The 17,521-nt window shown below is 54.7% G+C and overlaps 1 protein-coding gene across 10 annotated transcripts in view; it reads left to right on the plus strand.

Annotated features, from left to right (window-relative positions):
* The window catches only part of ATP2B2 (ATPase plasma membrane Ca2+ transporting 2), a 503,137-nt gene that overhangs the window by 480,157 nt on the left and 5,459 nt on the right, over positions 1-17,521 (plus strand). For 9 of the 10 annotated variants that reach the window (XM_066352092.1, XM_066352093.1, XM_066352094.1 and 6 more), the window contains 6 exons: positions 2,708-2,814; positions 3,603-3,794; positions 6,407-6,620; positions 8,292-8,503; positions 8,650-8,757; positions 10,624-10,806. In XM_066352092.1, coding sequence (XP_066208189.1) covers positions 2,708-2,814; positions 3,603-3,794; positions 6,407-6,620; positions 8,292-8,503; positions 8,650-8,757; positions 10,624-10,806 — 1,016 coding nt within the window. Of the gene's footprint in view, positions 1-2,707; positions 2,815-3,602; positions 3,795-6,406; positions 6,621-8,291; positions 8,504-8,649; positions 8,758-10,623; positions 10,807-12,538; positions 12,715-17,005; positions 17,061-17,521 lie in introns of all 10 variants that reach the window. The other variant, XM_066352101.1, reaches the window with a different exon arrangement.

A 17,521-nucleotide genomic window follows, 5' to 3' on the forward strand; every position in this document is an offset into this window, starting at 1 on the left:
AGTAGCTGGTTTTCCTGACATAGAGAGAAAGAGAGAAGAGAAGGGTGATCTGGGACCCTCTGCTTGTGTCCGATCACAGGCCATGGACAGTGGGATGGGGGTCCAGGAGAAAGGGCCTATGTTTCAGGCAGGGCAGGGAACTGCATTACGAGATCCCAAAAGGCAAAGACTTACAGGCACTTTCAAGGTGTGGAAAGAAGTTCCGTTTGCTGGGCCAGGACCTCAAGCAAGAGAGGGAGGTTAGAGGAGGAGACCAGAGAATGAGGTGCCTCAGATCATGCGGGGCCTGAACGCCAGGACAGTGACCTGAGCTGTCAGCTCAGGGTGAGGACTGGGAGGGCGTTGAAGACAGAGGCACTGTTTTAGCAAGCTCACTCTCTGCTGTATGGGAAGCAGAGGGACCACGAGGATTGTCCAGCTGCGGGAGGTGACATCTGGACCAGGGTGGTGACAGTGCGGGCAGATCAAAAAGTCAGCAGGTCTGAGAACTGTTTCTGTGGTTGAAGGGCCTGGGCCTGGCAATTGTGTGGATGCGGTGGGAGGATGAGGGAGGTACCGGGTCCAGGATTCCATACGTCTGCACTGCTTGAGAACCACCTGCGTGTCAGCCTGCCACGGTGTTTCTGGGCGGGTAGCTGGATGTTAGGAATTGTGAGAGAAGGGACAGATTTGAGGGGAAACTTGGTCTAGGACTGGCCAAGCTAGAGGCCCTCTGACATCAATTGGAGATGTCTGGACAGCCATAGCATCAGGGCTCAGGAGAGAGAGCGGGCCAGAGATAAAGACATAGGTGGGGTTTGCTGAGCTGGGAGTGGGGGGCAGAGGAGCCAGCTACACCAAAGACCTTCACATCTGAGCGATAGGCGTGACTCTCTGTCAGTAGAGACCAAGGAGTGGCAGCCAGAGGGGTGGGAGGACAGCCAGGAGCAGTGTGCCGGGAGGACAGGAAGGAAGCCTGGTGAAGAAGAAGGGGTGGCCCACAGCGTGACCAGCTCCCGAGAGGTCCAGGGAGACAGGAGAGAGACAGGACAGGGATGTTACCATAGAAAGTGACCAAAGGAAGGCCCCTGGTGACTGTGAATGGCAGAGCCATGTCAACGGAGTGGCAGGGCCATGCCAGCACTGGAGGTGGTGGACAGGGGTCTGGCAGAGGTGTCTTCTCAGTTGCCCCCTCTACTGGGGGCAGTCGGAGGGCTGTGAAAAGGTCAGTGCCAGCCTGAGGAACCACAGAGAAAAAAAATCAGCCCTTTCCCTGCCTTGAGGAACATCCAGGCAGGCCAAGAGGGATGAAGGCCTGAAAGGCCAAGTTCAAATGCCAAGTGGACAGAGACTGGATAGTCCTGGGCAGCGGAACTGTGTGGGGGAGGGGCCGCCGGGATGACTCCTGGAGCACAGGCCTTGGAGCTGGGCCTTGAAGCAGGTGGAGACTTGACAGTTGCAGAGAGCTGGGGGTGGGGCAGGGAGTACAGTGCCCAAGGTCAGGGAACTCATGTCCTCACTCCACAGGCTGCTGCTGTTGGCCAGGTTCAGGACAGGGGAACACATGGGTAGAAGGGAGTTGCAGTGACCTGATTAGGGCAGGGGTCCTCAGGCCGTCAGAGAATGTGGCCTCCAAGCTGAGGCTACAGGTGGGTGACAGGGACGGGTGGCTGAGAATAGTCTGTGCGAAGACACGTCCAAGTGGAACCAGCTCTGCAGGACCAAGAGCCGTCCCTGTGGTTAAGTCACAGATTAGGGGCGGCCAGTGGGTGAGAGAAGACATGAACCCCAAATGGGCACGTTCCAACCATGGAGGACTTTGTGATTGGAGCTAAGAATGCAGGTGTCCTTCTGAGGCCAGACGGGTAGTGAGGGCACAACTCCCGGCTGGAGCTGCGGAGGGACAGGTTCAGACTCTGGCGCTGGAAAGCCCCAGGAGCTGCTGTGCAGACCGAAGGGGAGTCCCAGGTTAGTGGGGGGACATGGAGGTGCTGCTGGCGGTAGAAGGGACGGAGACTGAGAGAAGGGAAGGATTCCTGTGGGATTTCAGAGCCAGGATCCCCAAGCCTGGCTGGCACGTTGGATGTGCAGGATGAGAGAGGGACGTATCAAGGTTGATACTCAAATATCTGACCTGCCCACAAATCCCACACATGCCCAATAATATCTTTCACCCATCCTTTTCCACTGTCCCAGCTCAGTGACAGAGGCCACATGTCATCTGTTGATTCTGTTATTTGTTGAAGATTTTACTGAGGATAAATATCCGGAGAGAGATCACGGCCAGTTCTGTGGGTCAGGGGTCATTGGCAAATGGCACAGCCCAAACCTCCTCAGGTGCGACTAGACTTCCGAGAGGTGGTGCTAGGGCAGCACATGGCAGCCCCTGGCAAAGCCCTGGAGCCCAGGCAGAAGGGGGGCGATTCCAGCCAGGGTGGCTCTAGTGTGGGCATGGGTTACAGAGAGAAGACAGGGTGCTGGAGGGACCATGGAAGGCTGCAAGCCAGCACTGGGCTAAGGAGGCTGACACCTCTGCAGGCGTGGGAGCTATGGGCAAGCCCGGAGCCGGGAAGACTGGGAGGCAGTCCATGAGGACTGGGATGGCAGGGCCGAAGCCAGAGAGGAGGCTGTGCCCAGCAGTGTCTTCCTGAGGATCAGGACTGCCCAGGCTGCCCCTGCCCCATGGAGCATGCCGGGGCCCTGAGCACACTCCTGCCCCATCCCACAGGCATCATCGACAGCACACACACTGAGCAGCGGCAGGTGGTAGCCGTGACAGGAGATGGCACCAATGATGGTCCTGCACTCAAGAAGGCGGATGTGGGCTTCGCCATGGTAGGTGCAGCTTGCAGATGGCCCCAGGGCAGCGTCTGGCAGGAGTTCATGGGCATGGGTTTATGGGAACATGAACAATATAGTCTCAGGCTGGTGGTGCAGGACCCCCCAGTTTACTCTCAGCCTACCCACCATCCACCATATGTGCCCAGTGCTCTTGAGGCCCAGCCTGTCCCACAGGGTCTCCCTAGAACAGGGGTCGGGAACCTATGGCTCATGAGCCAGATGTGGCTCTTTTGATGGCTGCATCTGGCTCACAGACAAATCTTTAATAATAAAAAAAAATGTTAAAATATAAAACATTCTTATGTATTACAATCCATTCATTTCCTACCGCTCATGTTCATGGTTGCGGGTGGCTGGAGCCAATCACAGCTGTCCTCCAGGACAACACCAAATTTTTATTGATTAATGCATAACGTACATGGGTCATTGTATGGCTCTCACAGAATTACATTTTAAAATATGTGGCGTTCATGGCTCTCTCAGCCAAAAAGGTTCCCGACCCCTGCCCTAGAAGGTCAGAGAGAGGTTCTGTGCATGAATGGGTCTGGGTCAGGAAGGGGGGGTGCTAGAGAGAGGCTTCCTGAAGGCTAGCCCCAGGGGTGGGTATGTCACGTGTATATATATATGCGTCTGTGTGCATGTGATCTGGCTGTGCTAGCAGCAGGGTGTATATATGTGGGAGGTTCTGTAGGACTGAGGATGTGTAGGGGGTGAGGACAGTGTTGCTAGAGCTGCTTGCCTCCTTGGTTGACCCACCCAGGCTCCTGTCCCCAACCCCACAGGGCATTGCAGGCACAGATGTGGCCAAGGAGGCCTCGGACATCATCCTGACAGATGACAACTTCAGCAGCATCGTCAAGGCAGTGATGTGGGGCCGCAACGTCTATGACAGCATCTCCAAGTTCCTACAGTTCCAGCTGACAGTCAACGTGGTGGCTGTGATTGTGGCCTTCACAGGTGCCTGCATCACACAGGTGGGTGCTCTGAGGGGCCGCAGGGTAGAGCGTGCTGAAGCCTGGCGGAGGGCGAACACCCACACGGGCATCCCAGGGTGCTGTCCCCATCAGTGGGGTACCTGCTGAGGGTCAGGAACTGTATCACAGCCCTCAGGGGCAGGCACGAGCCCTGTGGAGCAGAGGAAATGAGGCTCAGAAGTTTGCCACATCTGGCAAGTGGGATATGCCAGGCCTCACTTCCACGTCTGCCTGACCCAGCACCATCCAGAGCCTTGCTCCAAGAGTCAGGAGAGGTGGTCCTCAAGGTAAGGCAAAGCTGGCCGCATAAAGGACCAGAGGGAGGCAGGGTCAGGGCAGCGCCCAAGGAGGGATCACGCAGCCAGACGGGGGCAAGGATCCAGGAGGGCCAAGTGAGCTTTAGTTCTGACATAGAGTGTGTCGGGTGAGACCTGTTTGCCTGGGTTCCTGGGGCCAGTTGGGGGCGCAGGAAGGAGTTGGTAACTCTGTCACTGGGAGAAGCAGGGTCTGTAAGGATCTCAGTCTGGGTCTTGAGCAGCCCTGGGTTCTGAACTCAGGGGAAGCCACCCACAGGCCCCAACATCTGCAGCCTCCCTGCTTCCTCACCCAGCCCCATGGAGCAGGAAACAGTGATGGCCCCCATTACAGAGGCAGAACCTGAGGCTCAGAATGTGGACAGACCAGGTACCTACCATTGCTCCACAGCCTCCTGCTTCCCCCAAGGGCTGACCAGGCTGGCCTGGGGAGGAAACGGATATTCTGAGGCCTGGCCCCTCCTAGTGGCCATGTGGGCAGACAAGTTCCTGCCCACACGAACCTCCAGAGGCCAGCACTGCCCCGAAGAGCTGTGTGGCCCTGGGAATGCTGCTCCCCTCTGTTTTATTCTGAGCCCGTAGGGCTACACATAGGAGCACCCAATACTGAGGCCCTGAGAGTCAGAGCCAGGATGGGGGTGTACAGATTTGTAGAGGGGTTAAAGGGGTCCCTTCTACTCTCAAGAGCCTTCTCACCTGGCCTGTGGACTAGAGGCTCCCTCTAGTGGTGGTTTGGGGGACACTCCCATAGCACGGCAACTCATACAAGGCTTCCAGACCAGCTGATGCCAGATGAGGAAACTGAGGTTCCAAGAAGACTCTCAGTTTGCCTAAGGTCTTAGATTGAGTTGGTGCCGGGGCCATGGAGTCCTTGATGGGGAGATCAGGGGCCCTAACCCCAAGGTGCATGTGATCAGAGAAGGCTGATGGGCAGGAAGAAGCTGCGGGGTGTGGGGAGCATGATGTGACTGTGCCAGGGCAGAGGTGGGAGAGGTGGGCCGGAGGAGGGGCTGTACCAAATACAGGAGGTGAGTGCGTGCATGGGGTGCAGACAGAGGGGGCCTCGGGGGCTACATGGAGAGGACAGAGGGACAAGGAACAGCTCAGTGCAAGCTATTGGCCATTTGAGGTCTGTGGGTTTCCTGAAGGAGGTGTTTCACCAGTGGGTGAGGCTAAAACCACAAGGAGGTCTAGGCTGGAAAGAGGCCCCTGCAGCCAGGGCACAGGTGTAGAAAGAAAGCAAGGCCAGGAAGGCGGCACAGGGAGCACAGGTTTAAGAGACAGGGCAAGAGGAAAGCACTCCGAAGGGAGACAGAGGAACATTCAGAAAGGAGAAGGAGCACAGGGAGAGTGGGGTCAGGGATGCAAGGACGAGGCAGTGGCCCAATGCTACAGGGAGGCCAGTGAGATGGGGCTGGAAAGTGGATTCTTTAACTGTGACAAGTAAGGCACTGGTGACCTTGGGGAAAGACACTTTGGGGGCATGGAAAGGTCAGAGTCTGGCTGCTAAGGACAAGGCACAAGGTGTGAGGAAGGAGGGGGACAAATGGATTCAGCACCTTCAGGCAGGTAGGCTGACTGCGTGATGTGATCGCACAGAACAGCATGAACACGTGACCCCGTCTCAGACTGTGGACGGGTAGTGCAATCACTGATGAATTTAGCTTCTACTATTCCTTATTTGCCCAAATTTTCTACCATGGAAGTATATTATTTTTAGAATCAGATAGATAGGTAGACAGAGAGGCAGAAACATAGATATATAGAGATATAATAATTGCTTAAGTTAAAGTGGGATAAAGGATAAAGAGAAACTGAGTGGTAGTGAAGAGGACAGGGTCGTGGGCCCTGTTGGGCTAGGAGAGACTTGAGCCATTGATAGTTGAGGGGAAAGGGGCAGTGGGCAGGGGCAGGGGTGAAACAGAGGAGACGGGGGTTAATGCTAGAGATGGGGGAGGCTGGGCCTTAGCCTGGAGGTGAGACTTGTGGAGGGGAGGAAGGGAGACAGCAGAGAACTGGTGGCCATCGAGCCTGAGGAAATCCATTTGTCCTTGGGGAAGAAGACAGCCGAAGTGGACAGGTCTGGGCTGTTCTGAAGGAAAGCCTCAGCGAACCCGCTCTGTGCCTGCTCAGGAGCCCAGGGCACAAGCCAGCTGAGGGCAGCCCCACTGGGCAGAGCGGCCTCAAGGCTCCAGCAGGAAGCTGCTGGGACCCCCACGATGAGCCCCACACCAGGCGCTTGGTAGCGGCAGGGGGGGCCGGCTTCCCCTGTGACAGCCCTCTTCACGTCGTCCCCAGGACTCCCCTCTGAAAGCCGTGCAGATGCTCTGGGTGAACCTAATCATGGACACATTCGCCTCGCTGGCCCTGGCCACCGAGCCGCCCACTGAGACCCTACTTCTGAGGAAGCCGTACGGCCGCAACAAGCCCCTCATCTCGCGGACCATGATGAAGAACATCCTGGGCCACGCCGTCTACCAGCTCACCCTCATCTTCACCCTGCTGTTTGTCGGTGAGTCCCCACCCCACCCACGGGGACGCTGTGGCCTTGACCACCTGTCTGGATTCGCATCTACCTTCCTTTTTGCCAATGGGTGATAGAGGCCCAGGGAGGTGAACTTATATGCTCAGGGTCACACAGCAAGACTTGGACAGAGCCAGGCTCTGTCCTGCATCTGGCCAACTCCAAAACCAAGGCTTTTTTGCACTAATGACAGCTCTGAACAATGAGCGCACACTGTGCCAAGCAGTGACCAATGCCAGTGAATGCCCCTCACGCCAGCCCCAGAGGAGCCTGAGGCTCTTGGGGTAAGTGGCCGGCCCCTCCTCTGACCCATTCTCACGTCATCCTTGTCCCGGGAAGGTATCCTCAGCAGCGCTTCCTCAGGGAAATGCCGCACACTTGCCTATCCACCGGTTATTCTCACAGCCTGTTCATTTAGGCTGCCCAAGCACTCCATGAAACAGGCACCTTTGCATCACCCCACATCACAGTGATAGCACCAAGCACAGAGAGGTGAGGTGACTTGCCCAGGAACATGCAGTCAGTGTGAGGAGGAGCCTGGCAAAGAACCAGGTCTGGCTTGGGCTGAGACTGGCCTGGTTTCCATGGGTGCTTCAGAGATGACCCAGACAAAGTCTATCCCTGGGTAAGAGATAAGGAAATAGAGGCCCAGAGAGGGGAAGGGCTTGCTCATGGTCACACAGTAGTAAGTCAGAGCCAACTGGGAATCTCCAGCCTGGGCAGACTCCCTCCACGTTAGCCTCCTCAAGCTGGACTTTCGACATCAATGAGCCCTTGCCTTCAAAGTCCAGAGTACAGATGCGAGCGGGGCGTGGATCCCTCAAAGGACAGTCCTCTTCCATAAACTACAAAGGTGATGAGTTGGCCGGACTGTTGTAAAGATCACCATGGAGGACGCCAGAGGAAGGCAGAACTAGGAGAGACTTGCAGAGAAAGCTATCAGGCGAGGGGGAGGAGGGGAAGGCAACCCCTGGCTTACTTGCTGGCTTTCCCACTTGAGCACCTACCCTCGGAGGTCTTGGATTCAGCTAGACAGCTCACACTCAGAAACCCCACAAGCCCCCCTGGCACCACCTTACACAGGCATGCCATCAGTGGGCGTCCACACAGCACCCCGGGGGACTGCACCGTCCTCCACCATGTGATAGGGCAAGTGTAGAAGAATGCAGCAACATGGTGGGTCCCAAGCCAGCCAAGCCTAAAAGTCTCAGCCTCCATATAAGAATTGCTATCCCTTATAACAGTCCCATGAGTTTTCAGGTCTCAGCAAGGGACATTCTTAGTTACAAAAAGCAGCACTTTGCAGGGAGCCCAAAGCCATGGCCTGCCACCAGGTATTCCTCTTTACCCCGTCTTCCCAGTCCAGATGCATTTGTCAATCAGGCAATGTTGCCTGATAATACATCCAGCATTCCACCTTTGTCAGATTTCCATAGAAAAGTAGAAGAAAGTTCACCCAAGGTCCTTCTGACCTCGAGGATAAAGGGTTTGGTTACCCCTTCACTCACACTCACAACCACCCAACCGCACCTGCCTACCCACCCCCCACCCCCGGTGTCCAGAGCATGCCTCCATGTCTGAGCTGCCCACCCTGCTGCTCAGAGGAGACCCCCACGCCAGGCCCACCCCCACCCAGCGCCCACACTCGCGGCTTGGCAGGTGAGAAGATGTTCCAGATTGACAACGGGAGGAACGCGCCCCTGCACTCGCCGCCCTCGGAGCACTACACCATCATCTTCAACACCTTCGTCATGATGCAGCTCTTCAACGAGATTAATGCCCGCAAGATCCACGGCGAGCGCAACGTCTTCGATGGAATCTTCCGGAACCCCATCTTCTGTACCATCGTGCTGGGCACCTTTGCCATCCAGGTAGCCAGGCTGCCACCTCAACCCGAGCTGGGGTGGGCAGTGGGCAAGTGGAGCCCCACTGCAGTGCCCCAAGAGCCCCGGCCTCAGAGCTGGCCCCTGGTGGCCTCTCTATGTCTGTCTCTGTCTCTGCTCCCTTTGACCTCCAGATAGTGATCGTGCAGTTTGGGGGGAAGCCGTTCAGCTGCGCTCCGCTGCAGCTGGACCAGTGGATGTGGTGCATATTCATCGGGTTAGGAGAGCTCGTCTGGGGCCAGGTAAGTTCCCAGTGGGTAACAGGAGGGGCCTCTCAGTGGGAGAAGGGAAAGAGCATCGGCCAGAAAATCTGGAAGCCCCAGGAATGGGTCCCAGTTCTGCCAGGGACTTGTGGTATGGCCTTAGACAAGGCCCTCCCTATCTCTGGGTCCCAAATGATTGTCATTTGGGTACCATCACTGTGGTTTTTGTCATATATCTAGGTACCACTGATCCTTTTATTTACTTAATATTTTCTTTCAGTTGCCTCAGTGTTGTTTTAAGTGAAATTTATTTCAAGACAACTTTATATTACTAACATGAATGGAAAATCAATACCACTTGTCATAAACAGAAGCTAAAAAAAAAATAAAAATAATGTGATGAGAACAATATCATTAGACTCTAACTGGGTGCCATGGCCCACAAAGGCTCAGAGTTTAAAGGCAGCTAGCTGTTAAAAAAAAGATCAGTTAAGCGGTGTGTGTCAGGTGCTCCGGGGAGACGAGTGAGTGCAGCCGCACCACCGAGGCCCCTCCAGGGCTGGAGGGAACACGCACAGACACTCCGTGCTGTGTCTGTGGTCACGTGAGGTCCTCCTGGCTTTAGGAACGCTTGGGTTGGAGGCTCTGCAGGGGCTCTTCCATCTATGACCTCAGAACATTCTCCCACTAGTTCCATTTCCTACTGTTGCCCAAGTTCCCAGGACACACACACACCCATCACAGTGCTCATAACTTGCAGCTCAAAGGCTCCTGACCAGGAAGTGGTGCTTATGAGACATGCCCCAATCCACATCCTGGACCAAAGGGGTTTTATCCCCAAGGTGCTCTGTCACCCAGGCAGGGGAGTCCCAGTGGGCCTGAGACAATGTTCTTACTTCCAAGCTGTTCCCAGGCTTGAGTGAGACATTCCAATGGCAGAAATTAACAGAAGATAAAGAAGAAAGTTTAGTTTCATCCAAAAGAAACTTTTTTAAACTTCAGGGCTTCTTTGGAGAATGGATAAACCAGGTTTGATTAGCAGCCCCATTCCCAGGCACTCTCAGAACGGGGCCATCTTTATCCCACTGGGGCCTACTCCCTTAGAGAGCTCCAGGTGTCTGAGCGAGCAGACTCCTAATGCCTAAGGATGATGCCAGTAGGCAACGCCCACCTTACACTCCCAGGGAACCCTTGAAGCTGAGTGTCCAGGCCAGCCCCTACCTGTTCCTATAGGCAATGTAAAGGCCTCTACCTCTGCCACCTCAGCTTCCCCATAGGGCCTGCCTCTCAAGCCTTAGGCGCATGGACAAACCCTTTGGAAGAAGAGTAAGAGTGGGGGTGCACCCCTTCCTATATTGCCTCCCGTTGTTGGGAAGGCCACCATTCCCAGAGTCCCCAGATTGGCTCTCCTCAGGGCACCCAGGCCCTGAGCCCTGTTGCTCATGTTGGGTACCCAGGGCCCAGTGACCTCAGGAGGAGTGAGGGCCTGGGGACCAGCCAGACTCACACATAGCAACCTGACACACCATCTCGCTTTACCCCCATCCCTGAGAACTGCCCTCAGCTTCACAGGTGGGAAAGCCAGAGCTCAGAGAGGTTAAATGACCAGCCCAAAGTCACATGACCAGTAAGGTCTGGAGTATTCAAAGTCATATCTGCCCAACGCCTAAAAGCCAAGATTTTCCGCTATGCCTCTTGACTTTGGATGAGTGAGTAAATTAAAAAGTAAATTAATAAGAGACTTAAAGATTGGATTGGGATGAGTTAAGGAGTGATTTGAACATGTAACTAGGTAATTGGGTCAGAGGAGGGAGAGGTTGAGAGAGCAAGGTAGGGGTGGCAGGGAGGGAAGGAGGCTGACTGAGTGACAGACCCACTGTCCTGACACTGCTGGGTCTTCTGCAGGTCATCGCCACCATCCCGACCAGCAGGCTCAAGTTCCTCAAGGAGGCGGGCAGGCTCACGCAAAAGGAGGAGATTCCAGAGGAAGAGCTCAACGAGGATGTGGAGGAGATCGACCACGCCGAGCGTGAGCTGCGGAGGGGCCAGATCCTATGGTTCCGAGGCCTGAACCGGATACAGACCCAGGTACAGGAGGCTCCCGGGGCTGGGCCCGCGCCTGGCCGCGCCTGGCCAGGCAGGCAGGTGATGGAGGTGTACATGCTCCACACCACCTTCCAAGGCCTGCTCTCACCACCTCACCAGCTCTTCCTACTCCTGCACTCCTGACACACTCTCGCGGGGCTGCTAAAGAAACAGAGGCCCCTCGGGAACGTTCCAGCTGACCTTCTTGGCCAGCACGGGGTCTGACTGAGGTGTCCGGGGGTTGCCCCTGGGAGCAGGGGAGGTGTTGCCCCTGAGAGCTGAGGTGAGTGAAGAGCTCTAGTCAGAGCTGCAGGGCAGCTGCCAGGAGGGACAGCCCCAGGCCGGGAGTGGCCCTCGACTCTCCCGGGGCCATGGGTCAGCCCGTGAGGCCGGGGCCTTACACACAGGCGCACACCCTCTTCCTCCACAGTGGGCTTGCGGGTTTCCAGGCAGCTCTGTGAACAGAGCTTGGTTTTCCTCGTGCACAGAGACACTCATGTGCTCACCAGAGACGCCTGCAGAGCACACATGCAGGATGCATGTCCAGCACGGAGACTGCGTGGCTGCCATGTGCAAATGCCACAACCATGCAGCCCTCCCACCGCACGCCACAGACTCTCCCGGGAGCCAGCCCCTCTGCCCAGGGGGGCACAGCCCGTGAGATAAGGAACAGAGGGGCCTGTGAAACTAAGAGAGGGTCTGCCGCTTACCCTGACCACCTGGGAGAGGTGCATCTGGCACGCCCATGCCAGCCATCCCCACCACTCTGGGAAGGGTTGCAAAGCCCCCACCTCCATCTTGCCTGGCGGCCTAGCAGTTCACTTAATATACATAACAAACAGTAGCTCCCTGGGCTGCCTCACACCCACAGTGCACTCTCCCTAACATCATCTCATTGGCCTTCACAGCCTGCTGAGAGGTAGGTATGCCTCCTCCAGTGTTAGAGATGAATGAGGTTTAGGAGACTGTCCTTTCTGAGAGATTTGGTTGAGGGGACAGAGGCAGGTTTCAGACCCAGAGCCACCTACTGCAGCCTGGGCTCTCCTTGGCAAGAACCCAGCACCCAGCCTTCTGGGGCAGCTCTCGGTGTACATGGCCCTGGGCTGTCACCAACACAGCCACAGAGCCTTTCGGAGGTCTCCAGATCGCAAGACCCCAGGACTGTAGTTTCTTGAGTGAACACAGTGCCTGTCCAGCCTGGCTCTTACAGAACATTAACATGAGCCCGGTGCTTTGCCACTCACAGATAACACAGCCAGGTAGGTGGCACTGCCCCTTATAAAGGACAAGTAACTACACTCAGGTGACTTGCCCAAAATCACCTAGCTTGTAAGTGGCACAGCCGAGATTTGGGCCAACGTCTGTCCACCAGAGCCCCCACCATACCCCTCAGGCTCCAGACCGGGCCCCAAATAGGGCTAAGCAGTGCTCTTGCTTCCAAACACCATGTTTATCACCCCCAGCCCCCAGCCCAGCCCCTGGCCCCTGAGCCACTGGAGCAGAGCACAGGCTGGGCTCCTGTGTCCTCCTAGGACCCTAGGGCCTCCGGATGGGCCCAGAACTGAGCTGCTGTCTTTCAGAGCCTTGGAGTGTGTCTGGTACTTTTTGTTTTGATTTCAGTGACGTTGTCATTGTTGCCGTGGCTGCGGCTGTTCTCGTGGCATCATGCCTGTCAGTCGTGTAGCTGTTGTGTTCGTTCTTCTCGCAACTTGTCTCGTTCTCTCCTCCGTTGCAGATTGAAGTAGTCAATACTTTCAAGAGCGGGGCCTCCTTTCAGGGGGCCCTGCGGAGACAGTCCTCCGTCACCAGCCAGAGCCAGGACGTAGCCAATCTCTCTAGCCCTAGTCACGTGTCGTTGTCCAATGCTCTTTCCTCTCCGACCAGCCTTCCTCCTGCTGCAGCTGGGCGTGAGTGTGAATCCTTACCGCCTCGGGTGCCACCGACGCTAGCGCCGGGCGGGCAGGCGGGCAGGGGCCGGGCACCAAGGACATGGGGGGCTGCAGGTCATGGTCAGGCCCAGGGGGCTGAGGGGCCACAATTGGTCAGGAGCCCATAGCCAGTCATGGGGTGGCAGTCTTTTGGTGGGCCAGGGTTGGCTGGGGTCAGAGACAGGTTTACAACCAGTCAGTCAGGAGGTTATGAGAGTCACAAGTGGTCAAAAAGTCTGGGTCAGCAAAAGATCACCATCTGTCAGGAAGGTTTCAGTAATTAAATGTCCCATGAGCTACAGGGTCAGAGCAGCCAAGGGGGAGCAGTCAGCCTGGGGGCACAGAATGTCCCATTCAGTCTACAGTCATACTTAGTCACAAAAAATCTGACCCATGAAGACAAGGGTCAGAGTTGGCCAGAAGGTCACAGCCTGCAGTCAAAGTCAGGAAAAGGGTTACTGTGAGTCAAGGTCCTCAGGGGTCACAGTCAGTCACAGAAAGGTCCAGCCAAGAGAGGGGTCACTGTAGGTCAGAAGTCACAGCCAGTCTGGGGTCCCCAAGGAGATCACAGCCTGGGGGCCCTGCACCCAGTGGTTAGACCCTCTCCCCTCTCCCCTTGCACACCTAACCGCATCAGCTGCCTTACACACCCTTTCCCCTGCATGTTGAAGGTCTGACCCCTTCCTGGAAGGGACAAGGTCTCTAACCCATTCAGCTTAACCTAAGGTGGAAAACAGTAGGCCAGGCATCACATCTCTGCTGGGTACCAGAAGGCCCCGAGAGATCTGGTCTAACCCTCGGCTTCCTCACTTCCTTACCTGAGAGATAGCCTGGGACTCTGACTCCTCCATCATCTCCCTCCTGCCAAGCTCATCTCCTCACGCCACCATTTCTGACCTGGGTCTGTCATCTCTGGCCTTGTCCAGATCTTTCTGAACCCCTATGGCTTCAGGTCCCAGAGGGAATAAGAAGTCTCTAGCCTGACCAGGTGGTGGCATACTGGATAGAGCGTCAGACTGGGACGCAGTGGACCAGGTTTGAAACCCTGAGGTTGCTGGCTTGAGCGCGGGCTCATAAACATGACCCCATGGATGCTGGCTTGAGCCCAAAGGTCACAATGGCTTGAAGCCCAAGGTCACTGGCTTGAGCAAGGGTCACTTGCTCTGCTGTAGCCTCCAAGTCAAGGCACATATGAGAAAGCAATCAATGAACAACTAAGGAGCCACAATGAAGAATTGATGTTTCTCATCTCTCTCCCTTCCTTCCTATATGTCCCTATCTGTCCCTCTCTCTGACTCTCTCTCCCTCTCTTTCTCTCTCTCTCTCTCTCTGACAAAAAAAAAAAAGAAGTCTCTATTTGCCACCTGACCCACTTTCCTTGTCTCTAGTCAGCCCCTCCCAAACTGCAAGAGAGCCCTATGCTGGTCTTCTCAGATTGCCACCAGGTGTTAGCCAGCTCTTGGACCTCTTTGAGGAGGAATAGACTCCAGACTTCATCTTTTGATACTTTATAAGGTGCCTCTACCCCCAAACACAGAACACCCATAACATACATCCCCGTCCACTGAGCAGGAGAGGTCGTGTGTGCTAGGTGGGAATGATGCCATCTGGGCCTTCTGGCAGGAGGCGAAAGCCACAGAGAGAGCCTGTGGATGGCATATGCTCATGTCCCATGACCTTTCGGTAGATGCAGTCCTGCCAGGCACGCAGGATGACAGGAAGGATGCAGAAAAGGTGGGAAAGCCCCTCCTTGTTCATTCAATAGCACAAAACCAGTGATGGAGAGTCCGGACTAGCCCAGCTGAAGCACAGACGTATTTGAGCAGATGGTGTCCAGAGTCACATCTCCATGAAGTGTTGCTAGGAAATCACTGCCAGGCTTTCTCAGAGCAGGAAACACTTTGGTCCCATTCCCTCCCCTTCACAGCAGAGAGCCCTCACCCAGCTAACCTACTGCTGCATCAGCTTACCTCTGGCATTGCTAAGTGACCAAAAGAGTTAAGACTTTAAGAGCCACTTGGGAAAGAATCCATTCCCCTCTGCTCCTGCAGTGACACCGGCACCGCTCTCACTGGGTTGATGCCGGAAGTCTAGCTTCTGAATGCGCGCGCAGTTCTTTGTCCCACCTTGGTTCAGCCTCCTGCTTGAAGTGTGGCCCTTTGCACTGGCCACAAAAGAGCCTGTCTGGCGTTCCTGCCTGGCAGCCTTTGAAAGTCTTCCCTTGGTTCATCCCCCTCCTCTCAGCTTCCACAGTCTAGAAGAAAGAGCTCAGTCATCTCAAAGCTTGGCAATTGAATTCCCATATTTTTTTTCCTGTCATTTATAAAAACCACCCAAAAGTTCAGTCCTGAGACAGTCAGTTCCTAGCACTGTTCCTTCAGTGAATGCCTGTTTCTGCCCACTCTTCACTTCCTATCTCTAAGCCAAGCTCCTTCCAGGCCACAGGTTGATCTTCTTTACCCCATGATGACCCTGACTTTTTAACAGCCTTTGAAAAGAAAACTATAAGCCTGGTGCTTCATTCTCTCAGAGGACCCAGAGGGCTGGTCAGGCACAACTCCCTCCTCCAGCCACCACCTTGCCTCTCTCTTGGGAATCATGCCTCCTTCACAATCTTGCATTCCTACCCTCTACTATAGAATCTAGCCTGGAATTCTAGGTCCCTTCCTGGACCCTTTCTTGAACCTATGGTCTCAAAAAGAGCCTAACCGTTCTTGTGGCCAAGGGTACTGGCCAAAGGGATCGCGACCTCTGTGGTTTCAACACACATTTTGGTCAACACAGTCACAATGCAAACTCTAAATAAATATCCCCTAGGTTCTCTACGGAAAGTTTCTATAACAATATCATATTCTCTGGTCTCTAAGGGCTCTGAGGGCCCCCTAGGTACCACGCAGAGTCCCTTCAGAAGCCAAAAGGCTTTCTTCCCTCCCAAAAGGAGGTGTGAAGCTGGTAGCCAGGAAGTAAGATGGGGTAAGATGAATCGGTGGGCTGCCTCCCACCTCCTCTAAGCACGGTCTTCTTCCTGGGGGTTCTCCAGCAGAGGAGGTGGCCATGTGCAAGCTGAGTCAACAACACCTGGGGTCTGTGTGCTCTGAAAGGAGTCACACCACTGTCCCCTGGGTTATCACAAGTGGGCCACAAAGGCCAGTGGGAGGGTAGTATATGCTTGGGCTGACTTCTGACTCATGACAAGAGGTAAGGAACCCCCACCACATCACACACCCCTCCCCCAGCACCACTGTGTGATGGACAGCCGCAGGCAGACAAATACATGCAGCAACAGGACAGTCCCATCAGACTGGCATCTGGAATGTTCGGAAGGGAACTCCGGTCTATTCTCTTGCTTTCTTCTTCTGACTTACCCAAAAACGAATTTGTTTTCTCCCCTAGAAACTTAATAACACATCCCTAATGCCTTATACTTGAGCCTCACCCAACATCTTCCCAAGCAATTGCCTATACCCTTCATTTCACATATGCCTCCCAACTGAAATAGGAGAGAGGATCTGCCAGTACATCCATTTAACTGAGAAAGACACTGGGGCTCAGAGAAGTGGACTGACTTTCCCAAGATCACACAACAAGTGAGTGGCAAGAGGTCTGACTGCAGAGTTCCTCATTTTTCCCACCACCCCTTACCATTTCCCAGATGAGCCCACAGAGGTTGACTTTACATTGCGGATCCAGTGCCCACACCCACAGCCTCCTCTAGCAAAAAAAAAAAAAAAAAAGCCAATACTCTGGGGTCCAGAGACCAGGGGAGTTGTTTCTCTGCTTGACTCTCACCAGCCTGTTGGGGACAAGGAGATCCACTGTGATCATGGACAAAATCAGCATTCAGCTCTTTGGACCAAGGCCCCTCTGCCTTATTCCCCTCAAATTCCTAAGCCACCTCAAGCCACCTTTGTACTTAGCAAGTTTGTAGCAGGCTCTGTGTTCATCAGTGAAAATCCTGCTCTTTCAAACCAACCAGGCCATGAGCATCAGACGCCTACCCCCAGAACGACCCACTTTCTGGACGCTGCCCCTGCTAGGAAGGGCCTCTTCGACTCCCATTTCCCTTTCAGACTCCAGGTTCTGAGTATGGCTAGGCGTGGAGTATGCATTTCTTAGGGGGAGGAACAAAGGAAAGGAGAGAAAGCTGGACCTCTCATTAGTAAGTTGGTAACTAGTTTAGTGTAGCCTTGGGTTGTTGAGAACAATGGCTTGCTTCTGGGGGGGAACCCTAGACCTCTCTGCTTTCTGAATATTCCATGTGTTTGTTTCCCTAGAGGGCTAGAGAACCCTGGACACAGAGTTCAGCAAGAGAGAGTGAAATTAAAAGAGGTTGTGAGTCTTTAACCTTGAGCCTGAAATGAATGTGAATCAATCCTAGACTCTTGGCTTCCTTGAAGCCGGGTAAACATTCGAGTATGTTGAACCATCTCCCAGACTGGGGCGTCTGCATTTCCTCAGAGCCCTCTGACGACGAGCACGGGCCTCCTGCTCCCTTTGTACTAATGAAACCAAAACAACTGAATCATCTCTTTCCCCTTACCTCCATGCCCAAATGCAACTTGTACCACAAAACCCCATCTTCAGGGTAGGCAGGAAGGGGAGATGGAAGAGTTTTTTTCTTCCCATATATTTTCCATTTCAGCTGTGGAGAGAACCGAAGTGGAGACTTGACACGGCCGTGGTGGGGTGTCCTGAAAAGTCTTGTCCCCACAGTCTTGTCCAGAGCAGTTCATTCTTTCTGTTGTCTCCATGCCAGGGGGAGGGCAAGGGGCCTGCATCTCATTGTGTGT

Source organism: Saccopteryx leptura, chromosome 10 (genome assembly GCF_036850995.1).
Source record: "Saccopteryx leptura isolate mSacLep1 chromosome 10, mSacLep1_pri_phased_curated, whole genome shotgun sequence".
In the NCBI taxonomy this organism is placed as follows: Eukaryota; Metazoa; Chordata; class Mammalia; order Chiroptera; family Emballonuridae; genus Saccopteryx; species Saccopteryx leptura.